Source organism: Lithobates pipiens, unplaced genomic scaffold, assembly GCF_037356315.1.
Source record: "Lithobates pipiens isolate NorthernLeopardFrog02 unplaced genomic scaffold, aLitPip1_a1.2 Scaffold_18, whole genome shotgun sequence".
NCBI lineage: Eukaryota > Metazoa > Chordata > Amphibia > Anura > Ranidae > Lithobates > Lithobates pipiens.
In genome coordinates, this window is record NW_027507758.1 from 291,504,904 (window position 1) to 291,524,098 (window position 19,195).

At 43.4% G+C, this 19,195-nt stretch overlaps 1 protein-coding gene across 1 annotated transcript in view; it reads right to left on the bottom strand.

Moving 5' to 3' along the window:
- The window catches only part of RPF2 (ribosome production factor 2 homolog), a 38,973-nt gene that overhangs the window by 12,226 nt on the left and 7,552 nt on the right, over positions 1–19,195 (bottom strand). The window contains exons 3-8 of the mRNA XM_077487110.1: positions 18,665–18,702; positions 10,146–10,185; positions 9,104–9,185; positions 3,667–3,743; positions 553–652; positions 242–344 (exon numbers count right to left, since the gene is read on the bottom strand). Coding sequence (XP_077343236.1) covers positions 242–344; positions 553–652; positions 3,667–3,743; positions 9,104–9,185; positions 10,146–10,185; positions 18,665–18,702 — 440 coding nt within the window. The remainder of the gene's footprint in view (positions 1–241; positions 345–552; positions 653–3,666; positions 3,744–9,103; positions 9,186–10,145; positions 10,186–18,664; positions 18,703–19,195) is intronic.

The following is a 19,195-nucleotide window of genomic DNA, read 5'->3' on the forward strand; positions in this document are numbered from 1 at the left end:
ACATTCTTACAGAAGGTGGTGAAACAGAATATTAGACATTTTAAGTGGGCTCGCCAATGTTATTAAAGATGCTAGGTGAAATTTCACACCATATTGTTACATGCTGAGAAATCACCTCTAACGTCAAAGACTTTAATAAGGCTAGAGATAACATAATTAGGTCAAGTCACTATGCCGGTAATATGTTCCTGGCAAGTTACCCAAGAGCAATTCTTAAGTTAATTGTAAATTAAGCACTTACTTGTAGCTGCGCATATAAATCTTCCCATCCACTGCTGTGAAATGCAATATATGCTCCAAGCCTGCCAGTCGTATACCAGACACAGTGGGTCCTCTAAAGAAGTCTATAAGATGAAACAGCATTACTTCAGCCAGTACAACCTGATTTCAACATTATAAACACTTATTCAAAAATTATGTAGCACTACCTAGTCTGGATAGTATCCAAGAATATCAGTGTTTTCAAAAGCATCATTTATAAAGACATCCATGTAGGGTCACATTTTTCTTCCCCTTTTGAAAGCTCATTAGGTAACTGAATTAAAAAATTACCTATCAGGAGGTTTTTCAGGCGCTTGTAATCCTCATTCATTTCAAATGCATCTCCAGCAAATATCAGCAGAGGCTTGGTGGCTTCAGGACATTTGCAGTTCTGTAACACGAAAATATGGAAAATACTTTGTATCTGGCCTCATACTTGTCCAAAGAACAGGTTATTATTTTTAAACATATGCAACTAGAGTCAGGCTTTTTTTTTTCACCATGTTGGACAAAAGCCCATACACTTTCAGCATATCCTACATCCTTACTGTTACGTCTAAATATCAGTGTCATTTTGCTTTAATTAAGGTTTCATTTTTACAAATATTACATCAATAAAAAGCCTCTCAAATCCAACATCTTTCCTGTATGTTGTCATTTTGTACTTGTAGATAATGGGTATCAAAATCTTACTATGAGAATAAAAAGCAAAAATATCAGAGAAATGTTGGAAGCAGTTATCCAAACTATTATGCAGAATTATGTTGCACCAGAGTGATATGTTGAGCGTAAGGGCTCAAACACATGGATGGATTTGGGTGTACACCAGAATTTTGTATTTTCAAGCCTGGGAGTCCACGGGTCTTGGCATTCAAACTGATTGGGTCCAAGACCCCTATTCTAAAACTGTATGAGTGTAAACACGCTCTGTCAGCTTGTCATTGATTTGTACAGGCTGTTAGCCACAGCCATATGCCAGCACCTGTGATTCCTGGGTGCAAAAATATACTGAATTCTGACTGTGCAAGCACAATCGCATCCACATGCTTGAGCCCTACTTGTGGCTTTAACCCATGGATGCTAGATTTAGTCTAAAAGTTGTGGCTTACGGAAGAGTTCATAGGTTATCAGAATGGAAGAATAATCACTGTTCTCCTGTCTCTCAAGCTTCTACGAAACCACAAACATTTTGGGGGCTGTGCAGGCCCGCTTATGCTCGACAGCAACTTCCCCCTACAAGACAGTTGTTTTTAACCAAGGTCCACCCTATAGCAGTTTTACTGCTACAGGGTGGCACCTGTGTGCCGGATCACATACATACACACACGTTTGTGTGCGTGTGTGTGTGTGTTCCGATTCTTCCGGCTAGGGGGGCGCTCATGTACGCCACCGGCAGCTAGCTTCTGCTGTGATTACACACAGCGGAAGACAATTGGTGGGTGCACGGTACCCGATGTCCTCCGACATCTGCCGATCGTTAGACAGAACTAAGATCTGCCTATGTAAACAAGGTAGATCGCCATTCTGACAGGAGGCAAGGAATGGAATTGAAACATTCCATCTCTTTCCCTAGTAAAAACACCTTGCATAGTATAGTAAAACACTGACTAGGCACACAGTTAACCCTTTGATGGTCCGAGATGTTAAACCCTTCCCAGCCAGTGTCATCAGTAAAGTGACAGTGCATATTTGTTTATACCGATCAGTATATTAGCGTCACTGGTCCCCAAAAAGTGTCAAAATCAAACTGCTACTAAGGGGAGGTTGTGGAAGACAGTTTCATGTCACAGGTCATACACCATGGCAAGAATGAGCACAAGATAGTTATACTGCATCAAGGTCTCACCAGGGCAAAGATTTCAAAGCAGCCTGGGGTTTCAAGATGTGCTGTTCAAGCTCTTTTGAAGCAGCACAAAGAAATGGGCAATGTTGAGGACCATAGATGCGGTGGTTGGCCAGGTAAGAAAGTCCCAAGTGTTTATAAGGTTCTCAGGGCTGTTCACTGCTTGCACTGCACACCTTATTTACACTTGGGAACTTCTTATCTGGCCGGACCACCTGCATTAATAATGATGACATGCTTTTTAACTCTTCAGCTCCTGTAAGTTCTTTTTAATCCTTTTGGGGATAATAATTGATTTTAATTCTGCACTTAGGAGGTGCCTTCTTTCTTTTTGTTTGTACTAGAGACTGCTCCTCTTGAAGTGCTGCCTTTAGTGTAGATGACCCACCATCAATACCATTATCATCACTCCTGTTTATAAAGACTCTGTCTGCCTAGTCTTGATGGTCTGTGTGCCCTTATATACTGTACAAGGAAACTTAATGCAGCAGATGAAAGACACATGATGCGTACGTCCCTTCAACATCGAAAGATGTCCAGCAGTGCTGTCAGCACAGAACTGGCAGAAACTGTTGAGGAATCCAATGTACATAATGATAATCAGAAAATGTCTATTTGCTTATGTGTATACATGTTCCCATGCTCCTTACTTATTATGTAGCATACAGATTGACCCTGTTCTGCGGGAAGATGGCGTCTACACCCTACATCCCACGCGTGCAGAAGAATGCATTCGAGATAACAGAACCAGCTTCAACCAAACTTCAAGCATCACGTTTCTTCATTTCTCTTGTATTGTAACCAATAAGATGTACCAATTAGACTGACATAGTAATGACGTATCTTTCTGTATAAAATATTAACACCGCCCACGAATAAATCAGTATTTAGAAGTAGCCTGAGCTGAACATATCTCAGAGAGTGTTTACTTCTAATGTGCATGCACATTTATACTTTTAATTAGGAATAGCAGCAGATAACCAAGAACTAATTTATAGTTCTAATCCATCACAAAACCAGCGGGACCCAGGTACACTCATCTACTGTCTGGAGAAGTCTGACCAGAAGTGGTCTTCAAGGAAGAATTGTGGCCAAATGTAGTTGGAGATTTGGTCAGGATCAATGCTGTGAAATACAGGCAGATACTTATCCATATCATGGAGTCTGTCTGGAATTACATGAAGAGACAGAAGGATTTGAGGCAGCCTACACAGGAGACCTGAGATTACTTCTCCAGGGTATTTGGAACAACCTATCTGCAAAGTTCCTTAAAAAACGGTGTGCAATTGATGCGGTTTTGAAGGCAAAGAGTGCCAAGGGGCTCCAGAAGACGCAGATCGGAGCCACCCTGTGCAAAACTAACTTCACAGTGGAGGCAAGTATGACAGGTTTGTGATTTAATTTTTTATAAACAAATCTATACAACCCCTTTAATTGATAAAAATAAGCTATTAAATACTTCTATTTCTGAAAGCATTTTTAAGTTACAGCATTTTTTTACACCTGCCTAAAACTTTTGCACAGATTTTATTTATTTTTACATACATCGTAAATCAATATACCTTAAACTCTTTTAAGGACACATATTTTTCCATTCCTAGCTCAATCATATCCAGCACATGGAAATCATACATGCGACCTAGTAAGCAAAGAAAAGGTGAGACACAGAAAAATTATAAACAAATTCTATACAAACAGACACAGAGCTTTCCAATATACATAGTTAGCAAGGTTGAATAAAGACATCAGTCCATCCAGTTTAACCTGAGTGAGGGTGCATGCCTACAATTGTCACTATCCCTGTACATTGTGTCTCATTAAGATGCTTATCTATTTTTTTTTTCATTTAAAGGTACCCATATAGCCATCAATTTACGCAGCGCTCCACACATACATCGCACACTTACATCGGTCCCTACCCTCAAGGAGCCCGCAATCAAAAGGTTCCCAACTCACATTCATATACTACTAGGGCCAATTAACCTACCAGCATGTCTTTGGAGCATGGGAGGAAACCGGAGTACCCAGAGGAAACCCACGCAGGCACAGGTTGAACATGCAAACTGCAGGCAGGTAGTGTCGTGGATGGGATTCAAACCAGCAACCTTTTTTACTGTTAGGTGGGAGTGCTAACCACTACACCACTGTGCCACCTTTAAAAAGTGTTTACACTGTAAAAAAGTTACACTTAACACGCCACCACATGGTAAAACAAAAAAATGGAATTTCACTTTCTCAAACAACATTGATATTTGGATCTGGGGGCTCCATGGTTAAAGGGGGCTTCCAGATCCTGATAAGCTACCTCCCACACCCCCATAATCACTGGACCAAGGGTCTGGTATATAATTTGAGGGGTACCCAACACATTTTTTGTGGCATGGGTCCCTTTTCAAAATCCATACCAGACCCAAAGGGCCTGGTATGGATTAACTGCTAGTTCACACCAGATGCAGTTCTGTGCGCTTTTTTTTCTGCACTAAAAATGCATGCACAGTGTTTTCCATGTATTCCAATGGCTCTAGTTCACACCATGCAGTCAGTTTCCGTTCAGTTTCTGCACCGGAAACTGACTGCATGGTGTGAACTAGAGCCATTGCAATACATGGAAAACACTGTGCATGCATTTTGTGCTGAAAAAAAAAGCACACGGAACTGCGTCTGGTGTGAACTGGCCCTAAGGGGGAGAACCCGCATGCCACTTTTTTTTTTTCTTTATTATGTTGGTGGGAATTCCCTGCTGACAACAGTAATGACTCATCATTGTTAGGATGCTTACGGGTGCCGGCTCCTTAACAACCGATGACTCTTCCTTGCTGCTGACAGCAGAGAGGAGTCAAATTTTTATTTTCAATAAAGTGAAACTAAACCCACCAACACACATTCAAGGCACACCATGAATTAAAATGGCTGCAGTTACTAGTGTGCTTGTGTCAGCCTTCACCTGAACTGTCAAGCCATCAAATGGCTGGTGTCATAGTGATCACATGTGCAGCACCATAGCAACTGCAGATCAAACAAAGGCTAAGACGGCAGCTTCCTTGACTGTAAAAGATAGGAGAGTTTAGTTCTGCTTTAAAATGCAGACAGGGACAGAGTAGACCAACAATGATAGCAGCTTTTAGTAAATAGCCTGCCATCCATAAAATAAGAAAGATTTATGAACATTACAAGGATTGCAGATACAAAACTTTTTCTGTTCTAAAACTATAACATGGTGTGCATGGGAAAAGAGGGAGGTGGCACCTTGGTAAAGATTTGGGGGGCTGATAACAAACCAAAAGGGAGAGCCACAAACTGGTAGTGGGCTTCGCCAGACTGCAAACCGCAGAAACTTTTGATGATGGAGGCATATGGGTATGTGCAGGTACAGATCCTGGATGTCTAAGGATGCCAGGGTGTCTCCTTGATGGAGTGCAGCGACTACTGAGCGAACTGATTCCATTCTGAACCTCTGCACTTTCACAAAGTGATTGAGGGCTTTTAGATCCAAGATTGGCCTTACCCCTTCCTTCTTGGGAATTAAAAACAGGTTTGAGTAGAACCCCCTGGAAACGTTTCGAGTCTGGAACAGGTACAATCACCCCGCGATTCAGTAGGTCCCTTACTGCCCCCAAGAGCGCCTCCTGGTGAGCCAGGAGAACGGGTATGCTGGAGGGGAAGAATCTGTTTTGTGGCCAAGAGAGGAACTCGATCTTGTAGCCGTAGGAATTCAGATCGCAGACCCATTGGTCGGATTGAGAGGACCACCGGGCTGCAAACTCCCGAAGGCGACCCCCCACCCGAGACATGGGTGGGGGCAAACCTTCATGCGGTAGCACTTTTGTCCGCAGGCTTATTAGGCTTGCGGTTCCAGGGACGTTTCTGTCCTTCCGTGGTCGTCCTGTCGGGCTGGGGACATTTTGTCGAAGCTCCGGGCGGATGAAAAAAGCAGTTTGTGAGCGGAAAAAAAGAGGGCCCTTACCTAACGCATGGTTTCTTAGCCTTCCTGGCCTGTGGGAGTAGTGAACTCTTACCACCTGTGGCATTTTTAATAATGTCATCTAAAGAGGCTCCGAAGAGCCGGTCGCCAAGGAAGGGAAGATCCGTCAGGATCACTGTTGACACTGAAGCCCTGGATAGCAGGGGCAGAGTATCCAGGGCCGCGTCACAAACATACTTAAGGCCTTGCACTAATTGGTCTGCTAGTTCCACACAGACAGGAGAAGCCTGTTGTTCCCCCAGTTTGCGGTGCAACAGTTTTGCCCACTCAGTGTCTGCGACACAAGTGCGGATGCCAGTACTGGTCGCATGGCTGACCCCACAACCCGTAAACAAGGAACAAGCCACTGCCTCAGCCTTCCTGTCCATGGGGACCTTAAATGCAGGAGTCCCCTCTACCAGGGTCATGGTTACTTTGTTTAACCTGGATACTGGGAGGGTCCACGACTGGAGTGGCCAACCACTTTTTGAGAAGGCTTACTTCAAAGGGGTAACGCACCACCATGTATTTGGGGACTGAAAACATCCATTGCGGGCAATCCCATCCCTTGTAAATGAACTTGTCAAAGTAAGTCAGATACGGGAACACCTTAGGTGAACGGGTTGGCTTACGGGATCCAAAAGGGACCGCTACATCAGCAGAGGGATCTGCTAGCTCCTGAATCTTCAGGGTATCACACACAGCTGTGATAAGTGCTCCAACAAGCGCTCTGTCGCGCACGGACCCGGACGGGGACTCATCCTCAGTGTCCGAACGGTCATAGTCAGCGCCAGCAGAAAAGACAGAACAGGGGTCGCCAGCCTCAGCAGGGCCCGAGTCTGCGTCAGAGCACTCCCCAGAGGACGGGGGGGGGGACGGGGGTTGGGGACGTGGGATCAGGGGCCGCTTTTCAGCACCTTTGCGCCCACGCACCGCCTCCATCTTGGCAACGTACGAATTGAGGACTGCCGACAAGGTGTCCAAAGGCACTGCGCATTCCGCAGGCGAACCGGATGCAATTGCCTGGATTTCGGTGGAAGAAACACCAGTTTCTGAAGCCATGCTGACCCTACCCAGTCAGCCACCTGAAGGGGACTTAGAACAGTGATGGTCCCACCCTCCTTACTGCTGCTGGCTGAAGGGCTCTTTCCCGCAGGACTCAACACCCTGAAAGGTTCTGCGCTATCCAGCAAGTAGTGCTTGTGGTCTCTGTTGGCTCCCAGGTGCAGAGGAATCTGCTCTGTGTCAGTTGAAGCTGCTGCTAATGGCGCTGAAACTGGTCAGCAATGTGCTCAGGCTCAAAGGAAATGGCGCTGAAACTGGTCAGCAATGTGCTCAGGCTCAAAGGAAATGGCCGCCCAGCATCCAGCATAAGGATATAAAGCACTGCGAAAATGGCCGCCGGAGTACAGGGACACATGCTGCCGCTAGAGCAAGCTGAAAAAACACGTTCAGGCTTCTAGAAAATGGCCGCCGGCGTCCAGTATGAGAACAAATCACAAGGAAAATGGCCGCCGAAGCACAGGAGAGCATGCTTTCCCTTGCCCATACCCAAGATGGCTGCTGACACTGAAACCATGAGGGACAGAGCTAAAAAATGGCGGTGATCAGCGCTGCAAAGATCACAGGCACCCCCAGGGACGTGACAAACAGGACTCAGGGCACAGCCAGCCAGCCAGCCAGCGCAGCCCCCCCCAGAGGTGAGCGCCCCTGCACATGACACACACCGCTAGTCAGCCAGACGCAGCCTCCACCACGGGGGGGGGGGGGGGGGGATGATGGGGACAGTGAGAGAAGAGAGGGATGTGAGGGACCCCCGAAGTGACCTCCCAGGGAATGCCCAGCTGCTCAACCCCACCGAGGCAGGGAGAGCTGTACTTACCAGTCCTGAAGAGCTGGGAGACATTCCCATTACCCACTCTCTGATCAGTACAGGGTGGCTGCTGGCCTTGGCACACTGTGACGCAGACATAAGTAGCCCGATCATATGTGCACCCTGGAGTATTAAAGCTCACCGACCACCTCTGGAGCTGAGGTTTGTTGTGGCCGACCCAGCGTGGCGCTCTGGTCTGCAAAAGGCTCGATTGGTCAGGCTTGGGAGACTACAAGGATAAGGATATCCAGCCTGTCACCCAGCCAGCTGTTGATAGCAGATCACAGGATCTATCATCTTGCGCAAAAAGCAAAGCTTCTGCAGAAAAAGACAGACCGATGGGCACGTCAGGGTTCCTAGGTCCTTCTCCTTCACTAGGCAAAATAAAACTGATGACTGCATGGCAGGCTGGGGGGTTGTTATCTAAGGGACCGCCCCTTGGGCGGAACTGAAAAGTTCTGTGTGTTTACATAACACGTAATGCCTAGTATTCTCCTAAAGGTGGCGCAACAACCCAATGGCTAAGAGAGGAGCTGTGTCAGTCGGTGAATATAAGAGAAAAATAAATACATCTAATTTGTATTTGTGTTTCATGCAATTGCCAGTTAGTAGTAGCAGTACTGAATTAGTAGCAGTGCTGAATTGCAAAAAAAATACCCTGGTCATGAAGGGGGAAAAAACCTTCTGGAGGTCAAGTGCTTAAACAACTACAGCGGTTTCACATTGAAATGCGAAGATAATTTTTAGGAGAAATAAATTACAAAATTGTTTCTGAGGCAATTTTATACGCTATATTATTTTTTTAACGAAGATCTCTCTTCAGTTACTGTCACAGCGCCAACACTTACTGGAAAATAAGATGGAAAATCAGAAACTGTTTTTAGGAATTGATTGATTTACATAGCAACAGGCTTTTCATTTTCCCTTTGCTTTTATTTTTTATTTGTTCATACATCTTTTTACTGACTCCATACACCCTTGTATCTTACTTATGTAAACAGTTTACACATTTATGGATAGATGTTCTACAGCTGTAACCCTGCATTATTGCTGTATTGCTTGAACATAATGTCTTTTGATACTTTTACATAAATATACCACACAACGAAATGATCAAATCACTTTCAAATAAAAAAACAAATATTAGAACAATATAGAACCTCACCAAAGATCAGGTTGTTAGGGCGTTTCTTGTTATGGGAACCAAAGACAAACAGTGAGCAGTCCGATTTCTTCGAGAAAAATTCCTAATGCATACACAATAGCAGAAGAACACAATTACTTCATTATCAGAGAGGAAAATATTTTTATTTGATAGTCTTTCTTGGTCACCTAAGCTAGTTGCTGCATTTAACTGCCATTAAAATGATATGAAGGGCAATTAACAGCAATGATTCCAAAACACAAAGCCAAGAAGACGCTCTAGTGGTTTCAAAAAAAGAAATAAAGCTGCTAGAATAGCCCAGCCAATCACCTGACTTGAAACCAATAGAAAATCTATGGAAAGAACTAAAGATCAGAGTTCATAGAAGCCACGGAACCTTCATTATTTGAAGACTGTTTGTATGGAAGAATGGGCCAAAATCACACCTGAGAAATGCATGTGACTAGGTTCTCCATACAGGAGGCATCTTAAAGCAGTCATGATCTACAAAGGATTTTGTAAGAAGTATTAAATACATTTCAGTTAGCGTGTTCAATACTTTTCCCGGTTTCATTCCATTTTATTACACATAACTTAATTTCTGGACTTATTTGTTTTGGTTTCTTTGTATGTGTGGATTGCATGGTTTGTTGCCGACGTGGTGAAAATTTAACGTCAATAGCACCTTTAGAAATATATTTACCCAGAAAAATGGTGACGTGTTCAATACTTATTTTACCTGCTGTATGTGTGCTGGGTGGCTAATGTTTATGTGCTGACAGAGTGCTCACTGTACGCCCCCAGCACAAAGACTGAGCTGTCATAGGGCTGGCTTAAGATCATGGGACCACTGACTGTTTCACATGGTCACTGATCCTTTCCCACCCTCGGGTGTTCATAACTGTTTAAAGGGACATCAGGGAGGGCAGAAAAGGGTTAAATTGAATCACTCAAACTTTGATACATGCTTTTTTTCCTCTTGGATTCCGATAAGCTTGAATGACAAAAGTGCATTTAAAAAAAGCTCACATCCCATACATTTACATATTTTCCTAAAACTTACCACCGATGTCTGATCTTCAAACGGTCTTGTCATATTTTTCCTAAATAAAACATGGTAAGAGATTAGATAATTGAAACAGAGCTTGTCTATATTATAATCAAACATAGAAAAGGCAAGGCTTCAATCTTCAGTCTTGTTGACCAGCAAGGCACCATGAGGAGCTAAGGACAATATGCAATATTATCAAATACTTATCGTGATCTTCCTTTCCTGGCCTATCCTCACGTCAGCACACAATGTCCTGTGCTGACGTGATAGGCCAGAAAAGTATTATCCGTACACAGCAAAGAACGCAAGCTCAAATGGGACACAGTGGGGAAGATTTACTAAAACTGGTGCACGCAAAACCTGGTGCTGTTGTGCAGAGTAATCAATCATCTTCTAGGTTTTATTGTCAAAGCTTAATTGAAAAGGCTGAAGTTAGAAGTTGGTTGGTTAACATTCACAGCTGCAGTAGATTCTGTGTGCCAGTTTTAGTAAATCTCCCCCAGTGTGAGCTTTATAGACAGGATAGGTGGTGCCTGTTCTTAGGTACTACTGTTATAGTGGAGAAACTGTCAATTTCAACTAAAATTTGAAATGATGAAAAAATAAAATTACCCACTTACCCCTAGGCTTAATACTTTCAATACATTGGAACAAGTCTGCAGAAAGTGAAGTGGGCATTCCTAAATTGCATGCATGTTTCAGTGATTCAAAGCTTACTGAAGCCATTGAATCAGCATGACAGACACTATATTTTTTAATAGGGCAGGTCAGTAGAGCAGCTACGCACATTTCCTTCAGTACAGTGTCCACTATAGCAGAGAGTGGAAAGATTTGACACTGAAGATTCTGGTGGCCATTTCAGAGATCAAGCAATGTTTTGATAAAGTGCTGGGTCTACCAGAAAGCTGGTATGCATGGGAAAATATAGATGCCCATACCAGAAGCCAAGAGAAAAGAGATGCTGTGCAGATCATAAACAATATCCTTTAGCCTCCAAAAATAATCTATGTACATCCCACTACTTAACCACTTACCGCCCAGTGACGCATCTGTATGTCGCAAACAGAACGGGGGCCTTCTCTTCCCCAGCCAGAAGTCTGCCGACAAAGGATACCAACTGATGTAAGGGTAGGGGGAAGACCTTCCCACTTTCTCTCTTAGTGGGAAAGGATTACTCAGAGTCCCCACATCCTTCTGATTGTAAGAGAGGGTTACAGATTTGAGTTTCTCTCCTCAACTTCCTCAAGTTTCCTTCTAACCCACCTACCCAGAGACCCTCAGAAAGCAGTGGGTCTCTTACACAGTGTCGAACAGCTTGCGGAGCAGGGGGTCATAGTGCCAGTCCCAGCAGAACAGTGCGGGAAGGAATTTTATCCCCACATCTTCATAGTCCCAAAGCCCTCATGAAAGTACCACCTCATAATAAATCTAAGAAGGTCAAACAGGTTCCTGCTGTACAAAATGTTCCACATGGAAAGCGTCTATACTCTCAGAAAGCACTTTCTGAAGGATGTATTTATGGTAACGATAGACTTGAAGGATGCCTATCTTCACGTCCCTATTTTTCCAGAGCACCAGGCCTTTCTAAGGTTTGTGATCCCCTCAGAGCAGGGAGTGCAGCACTGGCAGTTCTCTTCCCTACCCTTTGGACTGGCAGCCCATTCAAGAGTTTTTACAAAGATCCTGGCAGAGGTGGTTGCATTCCTCCATCTCCAAGGGGTAACGCTGATCCCCCATCTTGACGACATATCGGTTTACAACCAGAGTAGAGATCTCCTTTTCTCCGACCTGGCCAAGGTAGTGAGTACCTTGGAGTCCCTGGGGTGGATTATCAGCCAGGAGAAATCTTTGCTGGTTCCTGACCAGACCATCTAGGATTCCTGGGGGATTCAACAGCACAGAAGCTTGTTTTTCCTCAGGGGAAGGTAGAGAACCTCATTGCAGCAGTAGCTTCACCTTTAGATTTAGAAGAGGTCTCTTACAGAAGGGTCATGAGCATTTGCAGGCTGAAGACATCCTGCACGGTCCCATGGGCTCAGCTCCATTCCAGGACCTTCAGCAATTCCTCCTATCCTCCTGGGATGGGAAGGCAGGAACGCTGGACAACAGGGTTCCCATTCCAGAAAGGGTGAAGAAGTCTCTGCAGTGGTGGCTCAATCCTCAGAGGTTGCAGGAGGGCCACCTTTGGGCCCAACTCCAACCCCTCAGGGTAACAACAGATGCAAGCGGTTGGGGGGCTCACAACTTCCAGGAGCTCTTGGCGGTCAGAGGCCTTAAGGACCTTCGAGGAAATGATCAAGGGCAGGAACGTGCAGATCCTTTCTGGCAACGCAACCGCGGTGGCCTTCCTGAATCATCAGTGAGGCACCAGATCTTGCGCTCTTCTGACCCTGGCTCTGGAACTCCTGGAGTGGGCAGAGCAGAGAGTCCCCACTATCTCAGCAGTACATATAAAGGAGGCATACAATGTCAAAGCAGAATCTCTCAGTCAACAACCGATTCACCAGGGGGAGTGGGAATTGAACCCCAAAGGCTTCTTCCTCATATGACGACACTTCAGCAACCTAGACATCAATCTCTTTTTTCCGCAGAGGGAACAGAAGAGTGAAGAGATTCTTCTCTCTCTCTTCTCTCCCTCTCTCGAGAGAGAGGTTCAGGGAGGGGGTAGACGCGCTGGCCCAAGTCTGGTACTTCCACTTGGCATATGCCTTTCCCCGTTCTGATCCCGAGGATACTGCAGAAGCTGAGTCTCTCAGAGGGCAGACTGATTCTGATCGCCCTTTGGTGGCCCAAGAGGACCTGGTTCCCTGCCCTAGGAAATTGGCCTGTAGCGCGCCCTCCGGTGCAGCAGGACCTTCTCCTTCAGGGCCCAGTCTGCCATCCAGATGCCCGCTTCTTCAGGCTGACGGCTTGGCTCTTGAAAGGGGGAGCCTGCAAAAAAGGAGATGTTCTGAGTAATCAACAACCTTCTCTTCAGCCGGAAGGCGATTACCAGGCGTATTTACGCCAAAGTCTGGGGAGTCTTCTTGCACTGGTGACAGGTGAACAAATTCCCAACAAAAGATCCCAGCCATCATGGCCTTTCTCCAGGATGGCGTGGATCAGGGGTTGGCGACCAAGACACTTAAGGTTCAGGTCGCAACCTTGTCCAGTTTTTTCGACAGGAGGTTGGCTCTGGACCCCTTTATTAAAAGATTCTTGTCAGCCAGAGATAGACTGTACTCAGTGCAGATGAGCAAGTTTCCGCCTTGGGACCTTACGCTAGTCTTGGAAGCTCTAACCAGGGCATCATATGAGCCGTTACTTCCTATACCTCTTAAGTTGCTGACCCTAAAGACAGCCTTCCTGCTGGCGGTGACTAGGGCCAGGAGGATAGGCAACATCCAGACTGTCAATGAAAGAGCCCTTTTTTCTATAATTTGACGACAGGGTTTTACTCAGGCAGGACCCCCTGTACCTTCCGAAGGTAGCCTCAAGGTTCTACAGAACTCAAGAGATTGTCCTCCCTTCATTTTGTACCAATCCTCAGAAAGAGTGAAAGTTCCTTTCATTGTTTAGATGTCAGACATTGTCTGTTGGCTTATTTAGAAAGAGTAAGAGTTTAGAACAGTGATGGTGAACCTTGGCACCCCAGATGTTTTGGAACTACATTTCCCATGATGCTCATGCACTCTGCAGTGTAGATGAGCATCATGGGAAACGTAGTTCCAAAACATCTGGGGTGCCAAGGTTCGCCATCAATGGTTTAGAAGGTCCAGCCACTTATTAGTTAGTTTTTCTGTCCAGAAGAAAGGTCAGCAAGCATCTAAAGCATCCATAGCAAGATGGATCAAGCAAACTATTATTTTAGCCTATGATCAGGCTGGTAGTGCAGCCCCAAATAACCTTAAAGCACATTCCACATGGTCTCTGGCGACCTCTTGGGCAGAAAGGGCCAGAGCATCGGTGGAGCAAATAAGCAGACCAGCTACATGGACAAGCCAGAGCACCTTCCTGAGACACTACAGGGTGGAGTTGCTGTAATCTCTCGATCTGGCATTTGGTAGGAAGGTCTTACAAGCTGTTGTCCCACCCTAAGTTAGGCCTGAGCTACTTGCTCTTCTCTCAGAGTGCCATCCTGGAAGACAACTTGAGAAAATGACCAGTTACACTCACCGGTAATGGATTTCATGGGAAGTCTTACAGGATGGCAGGCCTACTTCCCACCTGCTCTTTTGGAATGTTGGTTTTGTATGGGGTTTTGAGGCGTTTCACTCTAGTGCACTGGTGTGGGTCAATACTTTTTCACAACTGAGGAGCACAGGGAGGGGTGGGGGTTTTAAAGAGGAAGTAAACCCTGATGAGTTTACTTCCTCTTTGATTCCCTGCAAAGGTAAAAGATAATGGACTACTATGCATTGCATAGTAGTCCATTATGTGTCACTTACCTGACACAGGAGCCAGCGAAGTCACCGGTGTCCCCTGTAGTCCGGAGCATCGATCTTCTCGGTGGGTCTCGCTGCTCCGCCGCTGTCATTCGGCGAAGCTGCAATGACGTCACTCCCGTGCATGTGCACGGGAGCCGCCACTCGCGGCGCGCTCAGTGTGCCTGCGCCCTGCTGTCTAAGGCGCATGCGCCGTAGACATCTGTGCCTGTCTTTCAGCAAATATCTCCTAAACCGTGTAGGTTTAGGAGATATTTCTTGGACCTACAGGTAAGCCTTAATCTAGGCTTACCTGTAGGTCAAAGTTGGTTATAAGGGTTTACAACCACTTTAACCTCTTTGGTGATTGCGTTTCGTGTCAGGTGGGACCAGTGATCTCCCAGGGTGCCATCCTGGAAGACTTCCCAGAAACACCATTAAGTGTAACTGGTAATTTTTTTCCAAAAAAATTCCATTTGAAAAAATGCTGTGCAAATACCATGTGACATAAAAAAATTACAAAACCCACCAATTTATTCTCTAAGGCATCTGCTTTGAAAAAATATATAATGTTTAGGGGTTCTAAGTAAATTTCTAGCAATAAAAAATAAAATAAAGATGCAGCGCTAGTGTAATGAAGTGAAAAATATGTTGATCCAAAAAAGTAATGATGAAAAAAACTCACAAATCGGTAAAGACTAAAGCAAATATCACACTAAAAATTACTAAAAAGGTGATAACCCAGCTGATTCTAATAGATTAGTAAACCAAAAGACATTTGTTTAAAAAACAACTAAATAATGAGAGTAATGGTGAAAAAAAAACTCACATAAAAAAACTAAAGCAGATACCACAAAAAATTTGTAAATAATAAATACAAAAAGCACATAAATTAAGTGATAAATATAAAACATGAAAAAAAAGAGAGGATTGCTTGACAAATCACTAAAGAAAAAAAATGTAAGCAAAAGTCCCAGTTCCAAATAGTGTGGTGAGAAATTAAACCAGCAAATTAGTGTGGTGAAAAATTAAAAAAGCAAAAAAAGTCCATATACAGTGTAGAGGTGATGCTCCAAAGGAAAGTATGGTAAAAACACGTCTTGCATCCAAAATAAATTCACACCCAAGTGAGTATTGAGGCTCCTTACTGACTACAGATTACTACCATAAAGGAAGTCTCACCAGGCACAGGGAAATTCAAGTCTCCTAAAAACCTATACTGACATCTGTAATTGAGGCTATGATCGTGGTACTCAAAAAACAAAAACAGAGAATGCTCCCATAGTGTAATAGTTCATAAAAGATGATTTAATAAGCCAAATAAAATGCACTTACAAGATATTTCATCCTTTGAAAGCTTAGCAACAATTGTATATCAAAGATGGAGTTTACGGCGTCTCCACAGGCTTCTTCCGGCTTGCTTTTTGTGTCCCATCAATCTCCTTTTTTCAGCCATGAAGATGTAATGGGCCACAAAATTGATGGGACACAAACAGCAAGCCGGAAGAAGCCTGTGGAGAGGGCGCGATCTCCATCTTTTATATACAATTGTTGCTACGCTTTCAAAGGATGAAATATCTTGTAAGTGCATTTTATTTGGCTTATTAAATCATCTTTTATGAACTATTACACTATGGGAGCATTCTCTGTTTTTGCTTTTTGGAGTACCACAATCATAGCCTCAATTACAGATGTCGGTATAGGTTTTTGGGAGACTTGACTTTGGAACTGGGACTATTGCTTGCATTTTTTTTTCTTTTATTAGTGATTTGTCAAGCAATCTCTCTTTTTTCATGTTTTATATTTATCACTTAATTTATGTGCTTTTTGTATTTATTATTTACAATTTTTTTGTGGTATCCGTTTTAGTTTTTTATGTGAGTTTTTTCACCAATACTCTCATTATTAGTCTTTTATTTTTTTAAACAAATGTCTTTTGGTTTACTAATCTATTAGAATCAGCTGGGGTATCACCTTTAGTAAATTTTAGCATGATATTTGCTTTAGTCTTTATCAATTGTGAGTTTTTTCATCATTACTTTTTTGGATCAACATATTTTTCACTTCATTACACTAGCACTGCATCTTTATTTTTACTGTATTTGAGTTTAGTATTGGACTTTATGGTGCTGGCAGCTTCACATTTATTTTTTTAATAGATTTTTCTAGCAAAGCGTTAACTTTTTGTTTTGTTTTTTGTTTCTAGCAATACTGATTGTTACATATAAACAAAATATGCCAGAAAAGGCCCGGATTGGAAGTAGTTAATGGCCCTGTAATCCATTTAAAAAAAATATTTTACTGTGGTTTTTCTGCCTCCTTGTAACATCTTCCGTGAGTTCCCAAACCACTCCTCTCCCCCCTCACTTCTGTTGGTTTGGAATAAGCATGCGTTTCTTGTGGTCACATGTATTGCTCTATACACACACACGAGCAAGCAAAAGAACATACATACCATGGAGAATGAACTTAGCTCTCTAACAGAAAGTAGGATCACAGCAAGAAAAAGGAATTTGGAAATTTGAAGGAGGTTGAGAGCAAAAGAAGGTATTTTTGTGAATACATACAACAATAAAAATGTTTCTTTTTAAACCCAGTTTAGCATTACTTTAAAGGATACAGCTGAAAGACAGAGCAGCCAACATGTATATTAACTCACAATGAAAGTGTAAAGTTGGTGCTTAGTAGCATACTGCTTGAAATCGCCAGAGCTTTGCCTGCCAGAGTGGCTGTGACAGGAGGGTTTGGAAGGTATGTACAGGTACTACAAAAGCAAATGTTTGCTTTTGGATTTATTACAGCTTTAAACATTTCAACACCTGGCCCTATTCTGACACTTCTCACATATATGTAAAATAATTACTTTTTAGTAAAATATAAAAGATGATGTTTCACCGAGTACATACATCCTAAACATGTCACACTTTGTGCACGATCGTGGAATAGCGCAGACTTCAGTACCTAAAAAAGCTCCATAGGCGATGCTTTAAAAACCCTTATAGGTTACCTTTTTCAGAGTTACACAGGTCTTGTTGCTAGAATTATTGCTCTCACTAGAACGTTCACAGTGATACCTCGTGTGTGGTGCAAACACCGTTTACATATGCTTGAGCGACCTACTTATGCATTCGCCTTTGCACGCGAGCATTAGAATTTTTTCTTATTTATTTTATAAAAAAAATTATTTTTACACTGCCTCTAAAATTTTATCAGCTTTACTATCTCAAGGGGAATAGCATGGACTGTGATTGGTATTCATTACTGAGATGAGATATATGGGGTTTATTAGACCTCAGATGTCTGCTCTGCCCTTAAAGGCATCTGATCAAACTAAGATCCTTGGTCGTCTCTATGGTAAGCTGACGGAACCATTGGCTTTGGTCACGGGCTCCCTGGAGGCACGGGAGAGCCTGTGAAGGCAGAGCAGGGGAGGTTAAGGATCCACTTCTGCTGGCAGTAAGAGCAATCCAGTGACTTTTTAGCCGCTCAAATTGCTTTTACATTTTTCAGCAAGACCAGTTAAAACAAACTATACTGGGGTCATGACTGCAGCTATGGCTTCGGTATATGGGTAGGTTCTTCCAGGGGAAGGGGTTAAGACACCCAAAACTTTATAGATTTTCTGAAAACAGTAAATAAAGTGAATAAAATAATGGTAGTCATACTTTATGTCACATGAGTATCACAATGGTTTATCAAGCACAAAGTTTTCATAAAAAGGGCAAATTACAGCAGAACCCAGAAGAGATGTTATACACATCACTTCTGAGTTCTTACTAGGTTAACCACTTACTTACTGGGTACTTATACCACCTTCTTGAACAGGCCAATTTTCATTTTTTTCACAGTTATTAAGCGGTTAAGGGAGGTCAAATTGGATGTTTCCTGGGATCCAGGAATGGGGTCACCGAGCCCAGCAAATATAGTTCAGGGGTGTGTCTGTAGCCACAAATTGCTTTCACCTGACAGCCATCAACCGACTTGTCAGATTTGAACACAAAGTGTATGGCATGTGTCAGTGGCAGCAAAAAAGGTCAAAGCCAGAAGTTGAGATTTAGAAATTTTTTCAGAACAGAAACAATTTAAAAAAAGTCAGGTTTAACTAAAAAAATAAAAATATATACTTACTTTTTATATAAGACACATGATGGCTTTTTTAAAGCATGCTAAAAGGAAAAAAAAAAGGCAACAAAGTTATTACATTTTGCAGAAAACATTCTGCTAGTATTAGCTTGGGATATACTGGGTGGATTTACGCCAATGGAAAGAATGATAATAATCCATGGAAACACATGCCCTTCCATGTGCTCCCTGCTGTGAAGGCCTGTTATAGGTTGGGGCAGGGGCCCATTTGTTCGTTACTGGTGTAAATATGGTCCGGGGACACACTGTGCACCTTTGCTGGCACTGTGGTATGTGGTGGGTGTCCAGTGTGCTCCTGTTCCTTTAAGGGGGATTGGTCTGCCTCCAGGCCCACCTGCCCCTCATCTATCCATTTAATGCATGTGCTCCCACTGTGGAGACACTCATAAATTTAGCAGCGTTTAGGACTGCAAGCATACACAGGGTACCGTGACGAGTCCTTGCTGCTTATGCATGTGTTTGCAAATGCATGCTAACTAAACCCCTGTTTTTAACGCAGACTGTTGGGAGGGAGGT